The sequence below is a fragment of the Vipera ursinii genome (assembly GCF_947247035.1).
Source record: "Vipera ursinii genome assembly, chromosome: 2".
NCBI lineage: Eukaryota > Metazoa > Chordata > Lepidosauria > Squamata > Viperidae > Vipera > Vipera ursinii.
Window position 1 is genome coordinate 156112942 of NC_139513.1, and position 20909 is coordinate 156133850.

Sequence of the window (20909 nt, forward strand, 5' to 3'; positions counted from 1 at the left end):
CTTTAAAAAAAATTGTGGTCATTTAATGAGGATCATCTTTTAGTCAAGCATAAACATATCAGACAACTGAAGAGATTGCTTTAGTAAGTCCTTACAAGTACCTCAGCAAAACACAGTTAATAATGTAACATCGTTTCAGAGTTCCTGTTCACGGGTACTCAGGACAGCTGGCCATGTACCCTTTAGGATTAGGTGTGGCTGACGCAGCTTCAAGGATCACTTACATGTGACAGTCTCACTTATCATTGATCAGAGAGGAGGCGGGACAAAGACTTTGAAAGCGACAACAGAGGTCTGTGAAGGGCACTCTGGACCTCACAGGCAGCGTGGCCCTTCCTTGGGGGAGGAGGAACAGGGAGGCTGGGAAGACAACGGGCCTTTTCTCCATCAGCCTCTTTAAGAACTTTTTGTTGATCTTCCAGCTCGGAGAATGGCACCAATAAAACATGAGCATAGTAACACGATGGGAATTGGCAAGGCCATTGCTGTGTTGACATCCGGAGGTGATGCCCAAGGTAAGTGGATTGCCTGTTCTCTGAATTTTCGTGGCTTTGGGATTACCTTTGCCTGGAAAACAAATGGCAAAAATCCCAATGGAATCGGGATCAAATACTCCGGCATTGTTTTTTTCATTCTGGCTATCGGAATTTCCCTAGGCTAATTTGCAAACTGCTGCTAATAGGTGCGCTGCAAATTTATTGAAAGTAAAACGTTTGTGCGAAGCAATTATTTGATACACAGGACCCTTTTCCCCTGCCTCTATCCCTACTGTTGTTCTCCCAGCCCCGCTGAGGGTTTTGTTTTTTTTCCCAATTGTGGAAACTTTCTCCATCATCCTCCCTTGTGAATTTCAAAAGAGGATATAGTTGTTAGAAACTGAATACTGAGATTGATCCTATTTAGCAAGGCATTCTTTCTTCACAACAACCCCCAGCCTTCTTAATTGGAAATCTTTTGCTCAGCTGCAGCATCCCCTCCCTTATCTTATTTGTATTGCTTAAAAAGTGTTTTAAAATCAGTCAGGTTGATTCTTTTATTATTCCTTTTCCCTCTGGAGTCAGTTGCTCACAGGATCAAATTCTTTACTGCCTTCTGCCTATTGATTGATGGGGCACTTTTCAACAAACATGGTTTCCAGACTTTTATCAATTAATTTTTCCTTTTCCTTAGCTTTCCCCTTCCAAATCTTAGCTTTCAGTTCACCTCCTGTTGCTAGTTGTTGTTTAAGTGGATTAGAAAGCAATTCAATAGACCAGCATAATTTACTATAAATAGCACAAGACAGAAAAAACCCCAACTCTTTGTGTATATATACATAAATGTATGTATGTGTGTGTGTGTGTATACACACACACATATATATACATACACACACGTCTGTCTGTGTGTGTGTGTGTCTGTGTGTGTATATATATATATATGTTATATATGTAACGTGAGCACACAAAATATTCTAAAACCCACACATCTCATATTGAAATAAATTAATGTTTACTTTTTTTGTTTCAGAAGCCTTTTTGAAAATGTTCGTTCTCAGAATTCTTGTTGCACCATTAATTAATATATATCTTAGCAGAGATTTATGAATAGAAAAAGGGTAGGTGACCATTTGTCAGCATGCTGAAGTTTTCTGCAGTTAAGTCTAGAAACTGGACTGATCTCCCTTTCTGATTCTGTTCTGATTCTAAAGTCTATTAGGACTTTAATGGCTTGTTTTTCTCCAACATGAAAACCCTTTGTATAATTCTTTCAGAAGTTTACATCATGATTCATTGAGGTCTTTGCTTTAATATCAAACCTTCAGCATAAAATCCAGCCTATTGGTTCCTCAGCTGAAACATCACTCATGGACACACAATTAGGCTACCAGTTTGCCTTGCAAAATTCTGCATAGTTTCCATGTTCGTCGTAATTATTCTTTTGAACAGGTACAAAATAATAAATGCAGTGCATCTTAGAAAAAACAATCTTTTTAGGGAAGAAAAATAGCCAGACAAAAATTGCTGTAAATTGTGAGCAGTACAAGGACAAAATTTTTTAGCTCTTATGAATGACTCATTCATTATGTGGCTAGGCTAGGTCATCCCTGATTGATGGATAGAAAACCCAAAAGAATAGCCTGGGAAACCATGGCAATTCATGGGGGCAGATCCATCGTATCTGGGTCAAATCTTACTGATGGGTTTAAAGTAGAGTTATGCAAGTGTTTTCAGACTGGAAATTCTTTTGGTCTTTATATGGCGTATCAGAGGTTGCAGTCTTAAAAGTAGGTGGGGGTTGAAACAAAAACTAGGACTCTTTTGATTTAACTAGGTTTTCATTAAATGTATTTAACACAGTTAATTTACTTATCCCTCTTTCTTTTTTCCTTTTACTTCATTAAAATTAATACTAAGGGACAATTTTGGAACACAACCAAATCTTTGGCAAGAATACATGCAGCTCTCAAGCTGGTAGTTATACAACTCTTCATTTGTGGTATAAATTGGAGCCCAGCCTGCCCACAATAATTGGCTGCAGGAAGGAGCAGTTGATTGTAGGGGAGTTTGTAGGGAAAGATACTATGGAAGGATATCTCGCACTGCTCCTGCTTGTATTCACAAGCTGAACAACTGGCAAGCTATTTACTATTTATTGGCTCAAATTGCCACCTTTAGGATGTATTGGGTCAGCTCTCAAAATGATCACATGATCAATGGCTGTTTACAGGGATTTGCACTCCCACCAATATAGAGGGTACCCGGTTGGTAAAAAGAGCATGTATACCAACATTCCTTGGGGTCTCCTTCACATCACACCTATGACTGTTTTGATTTCAGTTCAGTTTTCTCCTGGCACACATCATTCAATGGTTCTGCCCTGGGCCGGAAGTAGGTTGGATTTGAATTCTCCAGCTTTTCCCAAATTTGTGGGAGAAAATGTATGCATAGACTAAATCAGGTGTTGATAAGCTCAAGCATAGGTTGGTTGCATGCATCCCTTCCTTTTGTGTGTGTGCAACTTCTCTAGAGTACTGTTCAGCCAAAATTGCCAAAAAGGTGTAACAAATTATCTTATGTTTTGGAAGTGCAAAATACACAAAAACTGCACAGCTGCTCTAAAATAAGTGGCAATACCAGGGAAATCCTCTTAAAGGAAAAGAGACATTGCTTCATGTGTTTTCTTTGCCTTGCTCAAAGCGGTTTACCACTTGGTATCTGAATAAGCACCTCTTCCATATCAACTGCTTGTGCTTTGAGATCATCAAGCAATTTGTCTGCTGCTCAAAAGAAGGTCTTTGGGGTGACTTCCCAATTTGGAAGCCTAGACTTAATTTTTTTCCAGTAACAGGTTAAATCCTTTTGATTTGTAGGGATTTGAAATCTTACAGTTCCAATTCAGTTTTTGTTAGGGCTGAACACTAAATTAGTTTTCTGTAACTTTAAGGCCCCTTCCAGATGTGTGGGCTTTTGATTCCCAGAATTCCCAAATATAATTAGGTTGTCTAGGAATTTTAGAGCCCTGATATCCATGGGTAGGACACCCAGGATAGATAAAATATACTAAATGGGGCTTTTGGCACTACGCTACTAAAATTCCCAAGCTCCTGTGCCCCTTGATTAATTGGGGCTATTAAAAAACCAGAAAAGTCACATAGCATTTTCAAACATGGTCTGCTTTTTTATTAGCTAGGAGGTGTTTGATTTGTGGCAAGCCTTCGGCAAACCGTTTCCATGCTCTAATTTGCAGTGAAAAGTAATTCTTGGAAATGATTAATAGGTTCTGGGCTTTGTTTTCTTTCTTTGCTATAAAAATATTCATTAGTAATGTTGAGTTTATATCTTCTAATTGATTCTGTAAGACTGATTGTATCCTGCCTCAAAAGCAGACTTTTTTAAAATGGTAGCTAACCATCACCTATTGCCTTGAATATGCAGAGGTTATCCCTGTTTCACCCACTGGAGACAGTTTGGGGGTATATAATGGCTGGCATTGGATTACATCCCCTCTCCTGGTGTGGTATATTTGGAGCCAGCAGAAAGTTGGCATGGTAGTAGACATTTAAAGTCACTTGACTTTAAATGTCAGCATTTCAAAAATAAAATGTGCAATCCTTCCTAGGGTAGATTAAGGCATATGAGTAACTTGTAAGCCGATGCAGCAAGAAACTACAATCACTCCAGGATGAAGAAGGAAGGAGACATAGCAAAGAGGTTTTCTTTCTTTCTAATCTGAAGAAGAATACAAGTGCATTCTACAGAGATCCCATTTGATACATTGATCTTGTGTTATTAAAAAGTCATTAGGAAACTCAGATTGTAACAATAATTAGTTTTTGTACTTAGGATCCCAAGCATTCCTTATATGTTCATTTGGTACATTAGAATGGAATTGTGATTGTAACAAAGTTGGAACCTGCACTCATTCTTAGAGAAAGATCTTTCTTCCTTCTCTATTAGTCACCCTGATAGAAGGCAACTTTTTAAAATAGCCATTTAAAAGAATAGAAGCCCATGAATGAACTACTGGCCTACCTTTAAGTGATTTCTGAAGAAATAGTTGCAGGCTAGAAGATTCTCAAGAGAATATCAGGCTACTACTTTGTGACTATTTGTAAGCTACAGGCCTCAAGTTGGTGTCTTTACCTTGTTCTGGCTGCTTCATATTACAAATTGGAAAATATTTGATCTAAGGTCATGTATATTCATAAGTAACTATGTTTTTTGCCCACCAAGGAGCACTGTTCCATCTTTCTGCTCCTTAGCCTTATTTACTCTTGCAAAATTCATTGTACATTTTCAGGGCATCCAGATCCGAACTATCTGCTCAAACCATCACTTCTCTGTTACTATGCTAATTTTGCTTACTCCCCCTTTCCCCTGAGTTATAATTCCTTTAGTCTGCCCCAGCGGACAATCTCAGACAATCTTCTTGGTAAGCAAAGCATTCAGCTAGCACAGTTTTGGTACTGGGTTGGGGGGGGGGGGTTGGTACCTTTTAAATAACTAAATAAAAGTATTCAGTTCCATCCTAGCTCTGGGTGTTTTAAATATAAAACAATGTAATATAATATATAAAATAATACAAAACCAAAAATAAGAAAAGGTACACATCTGGCAATATAATGCAAACTTTACCAGACCAACCATCCCAGAAGGAGTAACTCACTTTAATCCAAAGCCTGAATGAAGAATCAGATTTTAAGGTTTGTTTAAATAAGATTGGGGTAGGGGCCATCTGAAGTTGTGTGGGAACATTTTCTAAAGCAGTGCTGCAACAGAGTCCCATCAGATGCTACTGTTTAACTGATGAGATCAAAGCATGCTAATTCTGACCAATTGTGTAAGACAGCTAAAAACTACATAACAGAGATATCCCTCAGATAACAAGGCACTATGCCTTAAGTGATAACTAGTGTATCATAACTTGAATAGGTCTGGAAGCCTACTGGGAACTAGTGCAGCTCACAGAGCAGGAATGTTATGTGGACGCACTGCCTGTGCAGCTGTGTGAACAGGTTCTAGCTTCCAAGTGGTTTTCAATAACAGCCCCAGATACAGCACATTGCAATAGTCTACATACTGTACAACTTGATCAATGCAGAGGATCTACAGGTATGGATGCAGATGACACATTAAGTGATTTTTTGTGAAGGCTTTCCTGCCCACAGCTGCTATCTGCTCCTTGAGCAGGAACTATAAGTCCAAGAACTTTCCCAAATTGTGCACCTGGGCCAAAGAAGAAAGTATAATCCTATTCAGAGCTACAGATGGAAAATTTCTACTCTGGGCTTCTTCTGTGATTTAATAGGAAATGAAGATCCCGTTGAAATGAAAGCATAACCCTTTAAAAAAAATCAGTGCTTCCAGGAATCTTTTGTTTCTGCAGCTCAATTTTGGGAGAAGTATGGGGAAACCTTGCAGATCCCAGAATGATTAATGTATTGGTGTTAATTTATTTATTTATTTGTATCCTACCTTTACTATTTTTACAAGTAGCTCAATTCAGCAAATGTATCCAACACACCTTCCCTCTACTTTCCCCATGACAACAACCCTGTGAGGCAGATTGGACTGAGAGAGTGGTTGACTGGCTCAAAGTTAATGGAAAAACGTAACTCCACGTATGATTTGCAGGTATAAATGCCACCTCTGTTCCTTCTTTCCCCTTTCCGAATAGGTATGAATGCTGCTGTGCGAGCAGTGGTTCGAGTGGGGATATACACTGGTGCCAAAGTATATTTTGTTCATGAGGTGAGTAGATGGGATGGTTCTCTCGATGACGTCTTGGTTAGCTTTGTTAAGCACTGCAGTTGGAGCAAAGAAGGGGCATTGCTGGCTTTGACATCTTGGCGTTTAACATTCCTGCTAGCTAGCCTGACCTGCATAAGGGAGTATGGCAGCAATATCTCTCACCCCTGAATTTTGGCTTAATCTACTCAAACAATAGGGGATAGTGGGGCAATCCTGAAGTCGGCCATACCATTTTAGCCTATCAAGAGGGATAGGAATGCCAGTTTTTTCCCTATGTACAGAAATTTTGTTTAAGCACAATAAGCCCTTTCAAAAAACCCTTGTCTTCTCCCAATATTTTTCAAATAACATGGGAAATCTGCATGTATGCCAAGAGTATTCCGACACAAATATACATCTATTCATAGACAGGGGAAAAGGTTATAACTTATCTCTTCTAAAAGATGTGTAATTTTCTGTACCTGCATGGAGGTTTTATATAGGGTGATCTTCATTTTGAAATGGCACTCGTATTTTTCTTCTTCCTCGTACCATAGGCCAACCCATATACTTCTAAATCCAAACTATTAAAAATAATCTCTTCTGTCCCCATAATTCTGTCTCTACATTGGTAATTGCAGTATTTCAGCATTTTGACATGGGAATGGTCCAGATGAGAATTTAATTGTAACCTTTGCGTTTTCATGGGGAGAACATTCAAGCAATGTAATACATTATCTTTTATTTTCTGGTCATTTCTCTGTTTTTTTGGTGTGAAAAGTCTGAGGAAAGATGGAATAATGTCACTCTATTTTGCTCGGTGACCTTAGAAGCTCTTGAATTTGCAAAAGGGAACACTGACTTTTTTTATGCTTTAGTTTTTGTTTTCGGAACCGAGGGCCACAGGAATGTAGTTTGGTGGGGCCATATCACAAGAGAGAATGGGGCATAAATGGAGAGTGTGGCAGATGATGAAACGTGCATGATGCATATCATGCAAATTCTTTGATTTGCATAATTGCATTGGGACACATAATTGCAGCATTTATATGGTGACAGTGTGTGTGCACACACAGGTGTGTGGATTTTGCTTCACTAGGTTTGCTGTGGACCCCTGCTGGAGCATGGTTGGAATTGTTACATTTAAAAAATATTTTAGGGTAATGAGAAGTGATTCAGAAGCTTTACATCTCATATTTTACCCCCCCAAATTCCCCAAAAATTCTACTGCCATTATTTAATAGATTGCAGTGAAATTTTGGTACTGGTATCCTGGGGGATCTGGAGGCCACAGTTATGGAACTATGGATGGGTTATTTGTGTTATATTCTGGAAAACTCCCCACTTTGGGGTCTTTTAAGGACACTGTAGAATTCGTGCCTTTCTTGTGTTTGGCTTAACACTGAGCATATTTGAAGACTATATCAAATTGCCATGTCCATATTGGTGAAACGATGCTCTTGGCTTATGTTGTCCTAATTCCTGCACTAATGGTTACTGGAAAACAGAATAGAAAGGGACAGCATGAATAGCGTACTGTAGTGTTGGTTATGCCAAACCCGTTAACAATAATGCCAAGAACTCAGATTCAAAATGCCTCTTGTTCCGTTGCTTCTTGTTCAATGTTCTCAGTTGCTAAAGAACCTGGAACCATTCCAGAAATTCCACATCTTGGCCAAATCTGGTGCTGCCTTGTACCGTATTTAAAAGACATTTTATCTTGAGCATTCCCCCTTATGCAATTAAGTCATATGTATCTCTCAGTCCTTTGAGGTAGGTCAAGAAAAACGCTTGGCTGGGGTAGCAGAAATGCTCTTTATGGTGTTAAGCTATAGTAACAAAATCTTGAAAGCTTGTCCAGGTTTCTCTCCTCCCATCTTCTACTAAATAGCATCAAGACAAGTTTATTTTCAGTTTTTTTTCTCATGATAATCTCTTTTATAGGTCATCCTTAATGTCTTGTTCATTCCTCCCCTATTCCCAAGGTCAGCTCTGCCTTCCTTTACAGTATCTCACTTTATCTAGTCCTTTTTCCATAATCTATTCTGCCTTTTGTTCCAGGGTTACCAAGGGCTTGTGGATGGTGGTGATAACATTAAGGAAGCAACATGGGAAAGTGTATCTATGATGCTGCAGCTGGTGAGTCAGTTTGCCTTGATTTTTCAGTCTTCCAGACTCATGTTTCAAATGGCAAGGAGCTGTCATCCCCATCATAAGTGATGTTCAAGCTAAGATTTCAAGAAAGGCCTTTGAAGCTCAAATGAAATGAAGCTATAAAATAGTTTTTTATGTCTTCCAGATATTTAGAACTATAACTCCCAAAATACCCATTGGTTATGTTCACTGGAGTATTTGAGAGTTGTAGTTCCAGGAGATCCAAGGGCATAGTCTCTGACAGCACCGGAGAACAAAGTATATTTGCATGGTTCTACTCCAGACATGTCAAACACAAGGCCCGGGGGCCGGATCCGGCCCGCGAAGTGGTTTCATGTGGCCCGCGAAGCCATCCTGGAAACAGTGAGGGAACGGCCCCCACTGCCTTGGCCCTGGGCCAGAGACCCTCCTTCTGCCAGAGACCCTCAGATCTGTCCCACTCCCGCCCAGGCCCCCATAGGCCCCCTTGATGCGAATGATGCAGAGCTGTCCACGCCCACCCAGTAGGCCACGCCCACCCTGGCCATACCCACCCGGCCCCCTAAGGGCAACTGCAATGCTGATGCGGCCCTCAATGAAATTGAGTTTGACACCCCTGTTCTACTCCATTATGTTTCCTAATTTTATTCTGAATCTGCCCTTACAATTTCTACTTATTCCTTCTTAGTGTTTGTGCTATTTTAGTGAGTTATCACCATCAGGAGGAACAAAGAGTAGCAAGATACACCATGCTAATGAACTTACACACTAATTGTATGGATACAGTCAACTAGTGAGTTTATTTCCAAGTGAATTTGAGATCCAGTTTCAATTGGTTGTGGTTTGAAGGTAAAAGTTTATTACACTGCCCATCAAAAAAGGTACAAAGAAGATTAGGTTTAGGGTTAGGGTTAAGGGATGCAGTGGCTCAGTGGGTTAGGATGCTGAGCTTGTCGATCAGAAGGTCGGCAGTTTGGCGGGTCGAATCCCAAGTGCCGTGTAACAGAGTGAGCACCTGTTACTCGTCCCAACTTCTGCCAACCTAGCAGTTCGAAAGCACGTAAAAATGCAAGTAGAAAAATAGGGACCACTACGGTGGGAAGGTAACAGCGTTCCGTGCGCCTTTGGCGTCTAGTCATGCCAGCCACATGACCATGGAGACGTCCTCGGACAAGCGCTGGCTCTTCGGCTTTGAAACGGAGATGAACACCGGCCCCTAGAGTTGGAAATGACTAGCACACATGTGCGGGGAAACCTTTACCTTTACTTTTAGGGTTAATATGGATGTACCATATGACACAAGTGTATCAAAATATCAACTTCCTCTAGGCATGGAGGGAGCATTTTGGTTACTGGGCTAAACCTCAACAAGAAAGCCAGATAGTGATTTTTCAACTAAATGCAACAGTCCAGATTTCCCTGTCTGAGGGTTCTTTATATGTATTGCTTCAGCCCTGATAATCCCAACCAGCCTGACTATAAGCTTGGAAGCTATGGAGATTTTAGTATATAACTAAATAATTTGATTGTCAGAATAAACTACTGCAAAGTCCAACAATTAAACTAAGGAAAGAAAAAGACCATCTATTAATTATAAAAGGAATCACAGAGACCAGTGACTATTAAGATATTCAAAATATAGATAAGCTCCCAGATCCTATACGCTTTGCAGGTGTGCATCTGCTAAAAACCAATTCACATTTTAAAATATTCATATATTTCCAGTCCCCTACTTCTTTTGAAACTCTAATTTATCTGCAAGACTTGAATATGTACAACCTCCTTATGGTGGGAGCTGATGTTTGTTAAATTACTTAGTGGCTTAAACTGTTTTACTTTAGCTGCTAAAATTCTTTATAATTATTTCTACAGTCTGGAAAATCCAACTCCTAAAAGATATATGGCATTGTAGTTTTTCAAGCCAATTGTTGCTAACAATGAAGCTCGATAGAGCTGAAGCTGAAATAAAAAACACGCTCTACATGTAGATAAGGAAGCCTCTGTCCAACTCTGTTGGAGATTAGTAGAAAGCTGATCAGCCAGGGCAACAAATACCTGTTTGACCTTACATGATTAAGTCCCTGTAGAGCTTTCTCCCAGTTTGTTTTAACATTCTACCCCTTACAGCAGGGGTGTCAAACTCAATTTCATTGAGGGCCGCATCAGCATTGCGGTTGCCCTCAGGGGGCCGAGTGGGCGTGGCCTACTGGGTGGGTGTGGCCTACTGGGTGGGCGTGGCTAGAGTGCGCATGACCTACTGGGTGGGCATGGCCAGCTCTACATCGTTCACATCAAGGGTGCCTATGGGGGCCTGGGCAGGAGTGGGACAGATCTGAGGGTCCCTGGCAGAAGGAGGGTCTCTGGGCCAGGGCCAAGGCAGTGGGGGCCGTTCCCTCACTGTTTCCAGGATGGCTTCGCCAGCCACATGAAACCACTTCGCGGGCCGGATCCGGCCCCCGGGCCTTGTGTTTGACATGTCTGCCTTACAGTGATAAAGAGAAAGTACAGTAATATGCAATATAATATCATTTCAGCAATTGTGCCCATGTGATTTTTAAGAAATCAAGTTCTAACCTATCCATTTCTACCTTACCTTCTGATAAATTTATGAATTTTAATCTTATAATTTCATATTCAATAAACTTAATCGAACAGAAGAGAATTAGATCTACCTCTTATAAAGGGATCGGTGCCTTGAGATCATTAGAACATCGTGACCTTTGCTTTGGTTGGGATTGCTGGCCAGGTCATGTTTCTTAAATGTAATGATACCATCTCAGCTGGGGTCACAATGAATGTCTTGAAGCCCAAAATAACTTGTAATTGGAGATAACCTTTGCCTGCAGCCATACTTGCATTGGTGGGGAGGAAAGGTTGTTTGGATTTAATAAACAAGAATTGGAGAGGATTCTGTTCCCGTTAAAGTCTCTCGGTCACTATCCAGACCCTGTACTGTGGCTGGAGAAGCAGAAGATAAATTTGTCCACAGATCATTTAGGCAATGATATTTACAAGCATTCTTGTGCACTCTTGGACACTGCTCCACCATTTGCAATGAAGATTTTAGTGATTATGAAGATGCTTTAATCAGGACAATATAATTGATTTGCAAACAAGAGAAGTGTAGCTTTTGATACAGAGTGAAGATAAGCCTTATTTTTTTCATTTCCTTAAAAGTATGAATTGCAAATTAAGGTAATCTTATTATGAATTTTGTAAGCTCTTGGTTTGGTTTACACTTAACACCAGGCCATCATTATCATCTTCATTATCATTACCACTATTATTATTATTATATTGCTATTGTGGGGTCCTTGGTGCTCTCTGAGCTTGGTTATTTCCTTGCAGACATTTCATTACCCAACTAACATTATCAGTGCTAGATGGGAGTAGGGTTTGCTCTCTATTTATAAGCAAATAGCTTGCACTATCAGTGCTCCCTTCTAATATTGATGCTGTTACTTATTGGATAATGAACGTCTGCAAGAAAACAACCTAGCTCAGAGAGCACCAAGGTCCCTACAGTTCAACCCTGAGCTACAAATACTCTCTTCTATTGGTAATATTATTGGTTTTTTAATTTTATTATACTATTGTAATATAGAGTTTGCAAGATGTTGGTTTGGTTTATACTTAACACCAAGACGTATTATTATTAAAATTATTTCAACTTTAGTGAGGTGTTAGAGATTAGCATTATATTTGTATTAGACCATTATGGATTATTTAACAACTATGGTTGGAAGAAAAAACCTGGATAGGTGTGAACTATACAAAAAAAAATCTCCCTTGGTAGGATGGGATAGGATTGAGAGAAAACTGAGTGATATTGTAGAGAGTAAGGAAAATGGCTTTAGTTGAGATATAAGGAACCATTGCCTAGGCATCAGGAACTGAAACAGTTTTAAGCAAAAATAATAAAATATCATTTGAAAGTGTTTTAGACAGACCTCTTCCTAATTCATGGAACAATAAGAAGGAGGAAGAGGTACAACACAATCAGACTTTCAAGATTGTGTTGTTATAGCCAATCTCAATAAAAAATGGTGTCAGTCCTCCTACGTTGGTCTGTGTAGTGGGACTGACAGATATACCTGACGTGTCTTAGTACAATGGGGAAGACAAATGAGTTCCTTGTATTGAGTTTCTGTTAGCTTTCTGGAGAGACATCCAATAGTGTTCATATGCCTCCAAACCAAAGATCTCAAGAAAATAAATAGAAATACATACAAATATTTTCCAGTAAATGTGAGGGACTTCCATGTTGCCTCCAAGCTCATCCTTCTTCTTGTCTTCTTTCAGGGAGGCACAGTAATCGGAAGTGCTAGGTGCATGGACTTCCGCAAGCGGGAAGGACGCCTGAAAGCTGCTTGCAACCTGGTAAAGAGAGGAATAACCAACCTATGTGTGATTGGTGGTGATGGAAGTTTGACTGGAGCAGACACTTTCCGAGCAGAATGGAGCAATTTGCTACAGGAGCTGGTTAAGACAGGTACCACAGTTGTGCAAAGGCAAGTTAAGAAGTGAGGTCAAAATTAAATACAGGCCAGATTCAAAAATGTGACCTATCTGTTGCAATTGGATCTTTTTTCCCCCTTGCTTGATCCACTTAGTTGCAGAATTGAACATCACTGCCTTTGCCTCGCTGATTCACAAGTCCTCTTTAAATCATGTTGACGCTCTCACTACCACTCTCTAATGGGAAGATAAAAGTTTACTAAACAGTCTGATGTCTGGGTCAAGAGATGGGCAGTGGCTAGAACCAGAGTCTCAGTAAGGCAGATTAGGAATATCCCCAAGTTTCCCTGCCCTGATTGTGAATATCAAAGCTTAGCAGTGATGCAGATTCAAAATGCAAAATGTAACAGAGTTCACATAGCAATCTCTTAGGAACAATTTAAGCCAAATGTCTCTTTTCCTGGAGTCACACTGTGTTTCCAACACATTTCGCAGGCACCCTTATGGACTCTGAATCACATTTTGCTCTACAAACCCACATTTCTGGACATTTCTGCATCTCTGAAGTGTTCCCACTAGAGCCACAGTTTGTGTGCTGTGTTATAGTCCAAAAATATGTGATTTACTGCAATTCTGGGACAGCTAAAAGCGTCTTTCCATATCTTTATAGTTTTGCTTGTTCGTCTAAGCTAGATTTTTCTTTTGTTTTCTGGCAACTCTTAGTGTAAAAGGACCAGGCTAAAATGCTGCCTTTCTAAGACCTGGCCTCCAGAGGTTTCTCATTTTCTTTTTCCTCAAATGAAGAACGAATTGCAACAGTGACATTATTAGAATCTTTGCTGATATTAACTGGTTCTCCATTCTCGTTAAGGGGCCATTACAGTAGAAGAAGCCAAGAAGTCCAGCCACCTGAACATTGTTGGGATGGTTGGTTCCATTGACAATGACTTTTGTGGGACTGACATGACCATCGGTACAGATTCTGCCCTCCACAGGATAATGGAGATAGTCGATGCCATCACCACCACTGCCCAAAGGTAAAGCCCGTGGATATTATATCCCACCATTTTGTAATATTCCTCAAGAAACATGACAGTACGGTATTTGGGCAGGAATTAAGTATGAAAAGAGGGGAGGGGAAACAGAATTAAATCAACCATGAGAAACAGAAACTTTTTCCTCTTTGCTATGCAAGGGAAAAATAAACAAGGCCAGAAAGGAAAAAAACATGCAGAAAATAATATTAATCTCTAACAGTCCTGTAATAGGCTGAACATACACATGCCAACTTGACTGACAAATAGTCTATTATAGAGTAACAAGCAGTCACAAAAAAGGGCAAAGAATGGGCTTGTCCAAAAACATAGCATTCCAGAAATATATATAAACCATTATTTTCTATCTCATATGTATGTCTACTTCTGGATATGAACTTATTGGTTATTAGAAAGGGAAATGCTATATTGCGTCACAGTAAAATTTGAAAAAGTTGTGTCCGAATGAAATTTCAAGTAGGATATGTACAACAGTTGGAGTATTTCAGGATGAAAAATAGGTGTGTTTTTTTGTTTGTTTTTTGTTTTTATTAATTTTTTTTTTTTATACCGCCCTTCTCCCTAGGGACTCAGGGCGGTGAACAGGGCAGATAATAAAAGTACAAAACTACAAAAGTTAAAATAGAATTAAATTAATGCCCAAGATAAAACAGTAAAATATACAAATATTTAAAAACCCAAATTAACTCCCCCTCAGGCCAGGCCAGCTTGTTCAAACAGGTGGGTCTTTAACCCGCGCCGGAAGGAGCGGAGATCCGGTGCCATCCGGAGCTCCACCGGCAGTTCATTCCATAAGGCCGGGGCGCCCACAGAGAAGGCCCTCCCCCTGGGGGCCACCAGCCGGCATTCTCTGACTGGAGGCACCCTGAGGAGGCCCTCTCTGTGGGAACGCACAGGGCGGAGGGGGGTTGACGCCGGCAGCAGGTGGTCCCCGAGGTATTCCGGACCCATGCCATGTAGGGACTTAAAAACCGTCACTAAGACCTTGAACCTCACCCGGAAGACAACTGGTAACCAATGTAGCTCGCGGAGCAAAGGTGTAACATGGGAGTACCGGGAAACTCCCAAGACAACTCTCGCGGCCGCATTCTGTACCAGTTGGAGCTTCCGAGTGGTCTTCAAGGGAAGCCCCATGTAGAGAGCATTACAGTAGTCAAGGCGAGAGGTCACGAGCGCATGAGTGACCGTACACAGGGCATCCCGGTCCAGATAGGGCCGCAACTGGCGCACCAGGCGAACCTGGGCGAAAGCCCCCCTAGTCACAGCTGCTACATGATCTTCCAAGGTAAGTCGTGAATCTAGGAGGACTCCCAAGTTGCGAGCCCTATCCACGGGGGGTAACAGCTCGCCCCCCATAGAAAGGGATGGAACAATTTGAATGTCCCGGGATGCCGGAATGTACAGCCACTCAGTCTTGTCCGGGTTGAGTTGAAGTCTGTTCCTCCCCATCCAGACCCGAACCACCTCCAGGCAACGGGACATCACAGCGAGGGCATCACTGGGGTGGTTTGGGGTAGAAATAAAAAGTTGGGTATCATCAGCATATTGATGATACCCAACTCCAAAACCACGAATGATCTCACCCAGCGGTTTCATGTAGATGTTGAACAGGAGAGGCGAGAGAACCGACCCCTGAGGAACTCCACAAACGAGAGACCTAGGGGCCGATCTCTGCCCCCCTGCCAACACCGACTGCGAACGTCCCAGGAGATAGGAGGAGAACCACCGAAGAACTGTGCCTCCCACTCCCAATCCCCTGAGACGCCGCAGCAGGATACCATGGTCGATGGTATCGAAAGCCGCTGAGAGGTCTAATAGGACTAGGACAGAGGAACATCCCCTATCCCGAGCCCTCCAGAGATCATTCACCAGAGCGACCAATGCCGTCTCCGTGCTGTACCCGGGCCTGAAACCCGATTGGTACGGGTCCAGATAATCCGCTTCATCCAGGACCAGAGGGAGCTGGTGCGCCACCACACTCTCAACAACCTTCGCAAGAAAGCGAAGGTTGGAGACTGGACGAAAGTTGTTCAACACAGCTGGGTCCAAGGCAGGCTTCTTGAGGAGGGGTCTCACCACCGCCTCCTTCAAGACGGTGGGGAAATTACCCTCACTCAAAGAAGCAGATATCACAGCCTGGAACCAGCCTCGTGTCCTCTCCCTAGCTGCATAAACCAGCCAGGAAGGGCACGGGTCCAATAAACATGTGGTGGAGCTCAGCCTCCCCATAATCCTGTCCACTTCATCAGGGGTCACAGAATCAAACTCCTCCCAGATAACATTGACAAGACCGCCCGTGTCCTGATCGTCAGACTCTGCCCAGCTGGAGTCCAAACCGGTCCGAATCCGAGCGATTTTGTCCGACAGATGCTGACCAAACTCCTCGGCACGACCCTGTAAGGGATCCCCCCTCACCTCCTGATTAAGAAGTGAGCGAGTCACCCTAAACAGGGCGGCCGGGCGATTATCTGCGGACGCGATGAGGGTGGAGAAGTAATTACACCTCGCCACCCTCATCGCAGCGAGATAAGACCTAATATAGGTTCTTAACCGCAATCGGTCGGATTCGGATCGGCTGGACCTCCAGCAGCTCTCTAGGCCCCGTTTCCGACGCTTCATCTCCCGGAGCTCCGCGGAGAACCATGGAGCTCGATGGGATCTGCGCCGGGTCAGGGGCCGCAAGGGTACAACTCGGTCCAGTGCCTCAGTGGCTGCCCTTTCCCAGGCTTCCACTAAGGCATCCGCCGAGTTGTGAGCGACGGAAGCAGGTGGGGATCCCAGCACTGCCTGGAACCCATCAGGGTCCATTAAGCGCCTGGGGCGGTACCATCTAATTGGTTCCGTATCCCCACGGCGTGGGGTGGTAAAACGGAAGACCAGCCGCAGGAGGTGATGATCCGTCCATGACAGGGGCATGATAAATGGAGAGCCCCCACCAAGATCATCCAGCCATCGTCCAGATAAAAAAACTAGGTCCAGGGTGTGGCCTCCCTCATGAGTTGGTTCAGAAATTACCTGCGTCAGGTCCATGGCCGTCATGGAAGCCATGAACTCCCGAGCCAACTCAGATGACCCTCCCAGGGATGGTAGATTGAAGTCACCCAAAACTAAAAGTTTGGGGAACTCAATCACCAAACCGGAGAGGACATCGAGTAGCTCAGGCAGGGCTGCCGCTGTGTGACTAGGCGAAACGTACACCAGCAGCAAGCCCAACTGCGCCCCCGAACCAAACCTCAAAAAGAGAGACTCACACCCGACTATCTGAGGGACGGTGGTCTCCCGCGGGCATAAGGTCTCCCTGATAACTACCGCCACTCCCCCGCCCCTACCATGAGCCCGGGGCCGGTGTAACGCTCGGAAACCTGGTGGGCAAGGATCAACCAAAGGGACCCCACCCTCTGGGCCCAACCAGGTTTCGGTGTGAGAATGACACAAATAAATTTCCATGATATTAAATATGCATTGAAATGTGCAGAAATCCATTCAGTTTCATTCTTTCCTTCTCAGGTTTTACAGTTCATACACACATCTTCCAGGCTCACAATACATTGCTCCAGTTCCCAGACATGACAGGTCACTGATTTTTAGGCAGGGTTATGAGTGACGTCTAACAGATGTTATACACCAGGGGTCTTCAAACTTGGCCCTTTTATGACTTGTGGTCTTCAACTCCCAGAATTCCTCAGCCAGGCATGCTGGCTGAGGAATTCTGGGAGTTGAAGTCCACAAGTCATAAAAGGGCCAAGTTTGAAGACCCCTGTTATACATCCTGACATATATGGGAAGGGGGAGGGGGGAGGGAGGAAGGAAGGCTCATTAAAGTCTGCCATTCCTTCTACTGTTTCTGCCTTATTCTTTTCTTTTGACAAGATTTTCTAACCCTTTTTATTATTTTATTCACTTTCCTTGGTCAATATTCTCATTCTCAGACTGCTGTACCTATAAAGATCTGTATTCCAACATATTAAAACAAAGAAAACTTTCAGAATAAGAAACAGCACATTAGGTCAAGAATCAGTCAAAAGTGTGCGAATCACAGAAGTTGAATTTTCTTTTTATTTATTTATTTTTATTTATTTATTTATTTTAATTCCATTTATATCCCGCCCTTCTCCGAAGACTCAGGGCGGCTTTACAAACTTAGCTTTTATTTTAACTTTCTGCAGAAACTACCTAGTTCTATTCCTGCTTTGAGCTTTATGAATATATGAATACTTGCAAGTAAATGTGTTTTATGGACACTGTCAGTATTTTTACTTTGGTTTTGTCTTACAGCCACCAGAGAACATTTGTGCTGGAAGTGATGGGACGACACTGTGGGTAGGAAACTGTTTTGTTATACTGGGATTGGTTTAATGTGGGAAAAATTACCCTAAAACTATTAAATCATAATTACTAATATATGAGTAATGGTTGTGAGAATGGTCTAGTCCTCTTGCTCCTACCTCCCTGGGTTCTAGTATTAATTCCTTCAGCTTGGCATGAGAAGGTAATTGGAATATCTTCTTTCAGTTTCAGATTAGGGGGTCACCAAAGTGTAAATGTGATTAAGCTTGACTACAGTTATTACAGTCAAGGCAGTTTTTTAAATTATAATTTTGAGATCAGGGTTTTTTCACTGATTATAGTTAAAGTTAATCACAATTTTTCTGGATGAAAACTTCAATTTATTAAAAATAGAATTGAAATTTTGTTGCTTGTGGAGACCATTGAAAGAATAGGTCATTGGGTATTGAAAGCAGAAAGCTGTCAGTTTTCTCTAGAGGATAAGAAGTACTATATTTTTTGCCAAGTCTTGCTTTAGTGTGCAGTTCAAGAGTGGATAACTTGTTGTTTTCCAGATATTATTAAATAAACCTGAGCATCCCTCTGTCAACTCTACCACGAAGTTGGCTGCAGCCATTTTGCTCGTTCTAGGTTGCCACAAGAATGGGAGGGGGTGTGGAGGATTTTTACTAGTCTAAAACATTTTACTGTCCCATGGGAACCAAGGTCATTTCTATCTGTTAGATATGAGGGCATGAGCATTTAGTTAGAAAGCCCGCCAAACTTTTCTATTGGGGAACGTAGCTGATTGAATAGCATTGGGGTGGGAATTCCAACTTTTTAATATTGTTTCTCTTTGAAGGGGATTTTAGACTTGGTTTCACGTTTGACCCTGCTGATACTATGTAGCCAATAAACATGTTCTTTGAGGAAATTTCAAGCCTCGGAGTTCTGATTTGCTTGGTCTTGTCTATCAGAACCTTGACACCCTCAACACTGTTTTTTCTAAATGTCTATGAATGTTTTTACTACTGGCCTTTCTAACTACAGCTGCTAAGAACAGCACCCCAGCAATATCTGGGAGACCACAGATAATCCAGCTGTTTTTTGAGACAGCACCTTCCTATCTTGGAATTTTCAGCCATTGTGCTAGTAAAGTCTTGCACCAGGGTGGTAACAGGTCACATTCCATTTTTTCATTCCTCTCCTAGTTATTTAGCCCTTATTACAGCGTTGGCAAGTGGTGCAGACTGGGTTTTCATTCCAGAATCCCCACCAGAAGATGGCTGGGAGGAACACTTGTGCAGAAGGCTAACTGAGGTAAACAAAATACGAAGTATCCAAATTTGAAAACTTGTGACTAATATCCAAAGCTTCCTTGGAAACAGCAGTGAAATTTGCTTCTTAGTAAATAAAGGCATGCCTCAGAGATATTGTGGATCCAGTTTCAGACCACCGCAGCAAAGCAAATATCGCAACAAAGTGAGTCGAACAATTTTTATATATATAAACACAATGTAAGAGTAACCTGTGCCCCTACTAGTCAGGCAGACATAATGATCGCTTTCTATCACAGTCACTGAGGCATCATAGGGAATTCCCAGGATGGCTCTTCCCTGTCTTTCTCTCAACAAGGTCTTCTACAGGTTGATAGATCCCATTTCTCAAAACCCAAGACTGAATCCCATTTTAAAATTGATCTGTTTTCCTTCCTTTTCTTGCAGACAAGAACTCGAGGCTCAAGACTGAACATCATTATTGTGGCTGAAGGAGCCATCGATAGACATGGCAAAGCCATCACATCTGAAGACATTAAGGCTGTGAGTGACTCAGGGCTGTTTGTAATTGACCCATTCATTGCCTAGCACTGTAGGGGAGCCAAAGTAAAGCTTTGTGGGAAGTCATCTGTGTGAAATCTTATGCTTCGGGGCAGTTAAAAGATCCAGTTCAGACCAATGGGCAAATTAAGAAGTGAAATTTTAATTAGTTTCTGCTGTTATAAGATGTGCTTAAAGGGTGTAAGATCTAGTATTTGAGTGCTTCCTCCTCAATTCCAAAATTCTTAGCAAACCAGGAAAGGTTTCATGCTTGTTTTTTCTCTCCCTTTCCTCCATGTTTCCCAGCTGGGGAATTAATTGCACATGAAATATAGTTGGATACCTATTGACTAAGTCACAGGTCTGCAACCCACGGCTCCGGAGCCGCATGCGGCTCTTTCAGCCGTCTCCTGCGGCTCCCAGTCCTCTGCCATGTGCAGTCCAAAAAAAAAAAAGTGGGACTAAAAAAGTTCAACCAATCAATTCAAATATGCAGGGTAGGTGCATATCTCGCCTTGGCTCCACTCTTCAGTCAAACCCTGTTCTGCGCATGGGCGCATGTACGCCCATGCACAGACATTTTTTGCGGCTCCCAGTTTTTCCTTTTGTGAGGGAACCGTTTCCGAGTGGCTCTTTCACTGTTTCAGGTTGCTGACCCCCTGGACTAAGTCATTGGGGTTTCCAAATGTTAAGGACTTGTAGATACATTTCATGGAAGTTGCTACAAATTGGTTCTAATGGAAGTACTAGTCACTGAAGAACAGTCAGTTATACCTCCCCCCGCTTTTCCCAATAAATAGAAGTCTGGGCATAATATAGAATTTGCAGAAGAATAAAAGAGGAATGATGTTTAAGAAGCAAACATAGCTTCCCTGTAGCTTCCCACCTTGCCATAGCTGTACGTGCCTTCACACAAAAATCAGGCATTATTTCCTTATTCCTTTCCCCCCTGAATGCAGATGCTCCCC

At 42.1% G+C, this 20909-nt stretch overlaps 1 protein-coding gene across 2 annotated transcripts in view; it reads left to right on the plus strand.

Annotated features, from left to right (window-relative positions):
* The first annotated feature begins 296 nt into the window (after window positions 1-296).
* PFKM (phosphofructokinase, muscle) overlaps window positions 297-20909 on the plus strand; it is a 36330-nt gene continuing 15717 nt past the window's right edge. For both annotated transcript variants that reach the window (XM_083356670.1, XM_083356671.1), the window contains exons 1-8: window positions 297-515; window positions 6160-6233; window positions 8274-8351; window positions 12648-12837; window positions 13675-13840; window positions 18134-18178; window positions 19336-19444; window positions 19849-19944. In XM_083356670.1, the coding sequence (XP_083212796.1) occupies window positions 431-515; window positions 6160-6233; window positions 8274-8351; window positions 12648-12837; window positions 13675-13840; window positions 18134-18178; window positions 19336-19444; window positions 19849-19944 (843 nt within the window). In that variant the 5' untranslated portion in view covers window positions 297-430. The remainder of the gene's footprint in view (window positions 516-6159; window positions 6234-8273; window positions 8352-12647; window positions 12838-13674; window positions 13841-18133; window positions 18179-19335; window positions 19445-19848; window positions 19945-20909) is intronic.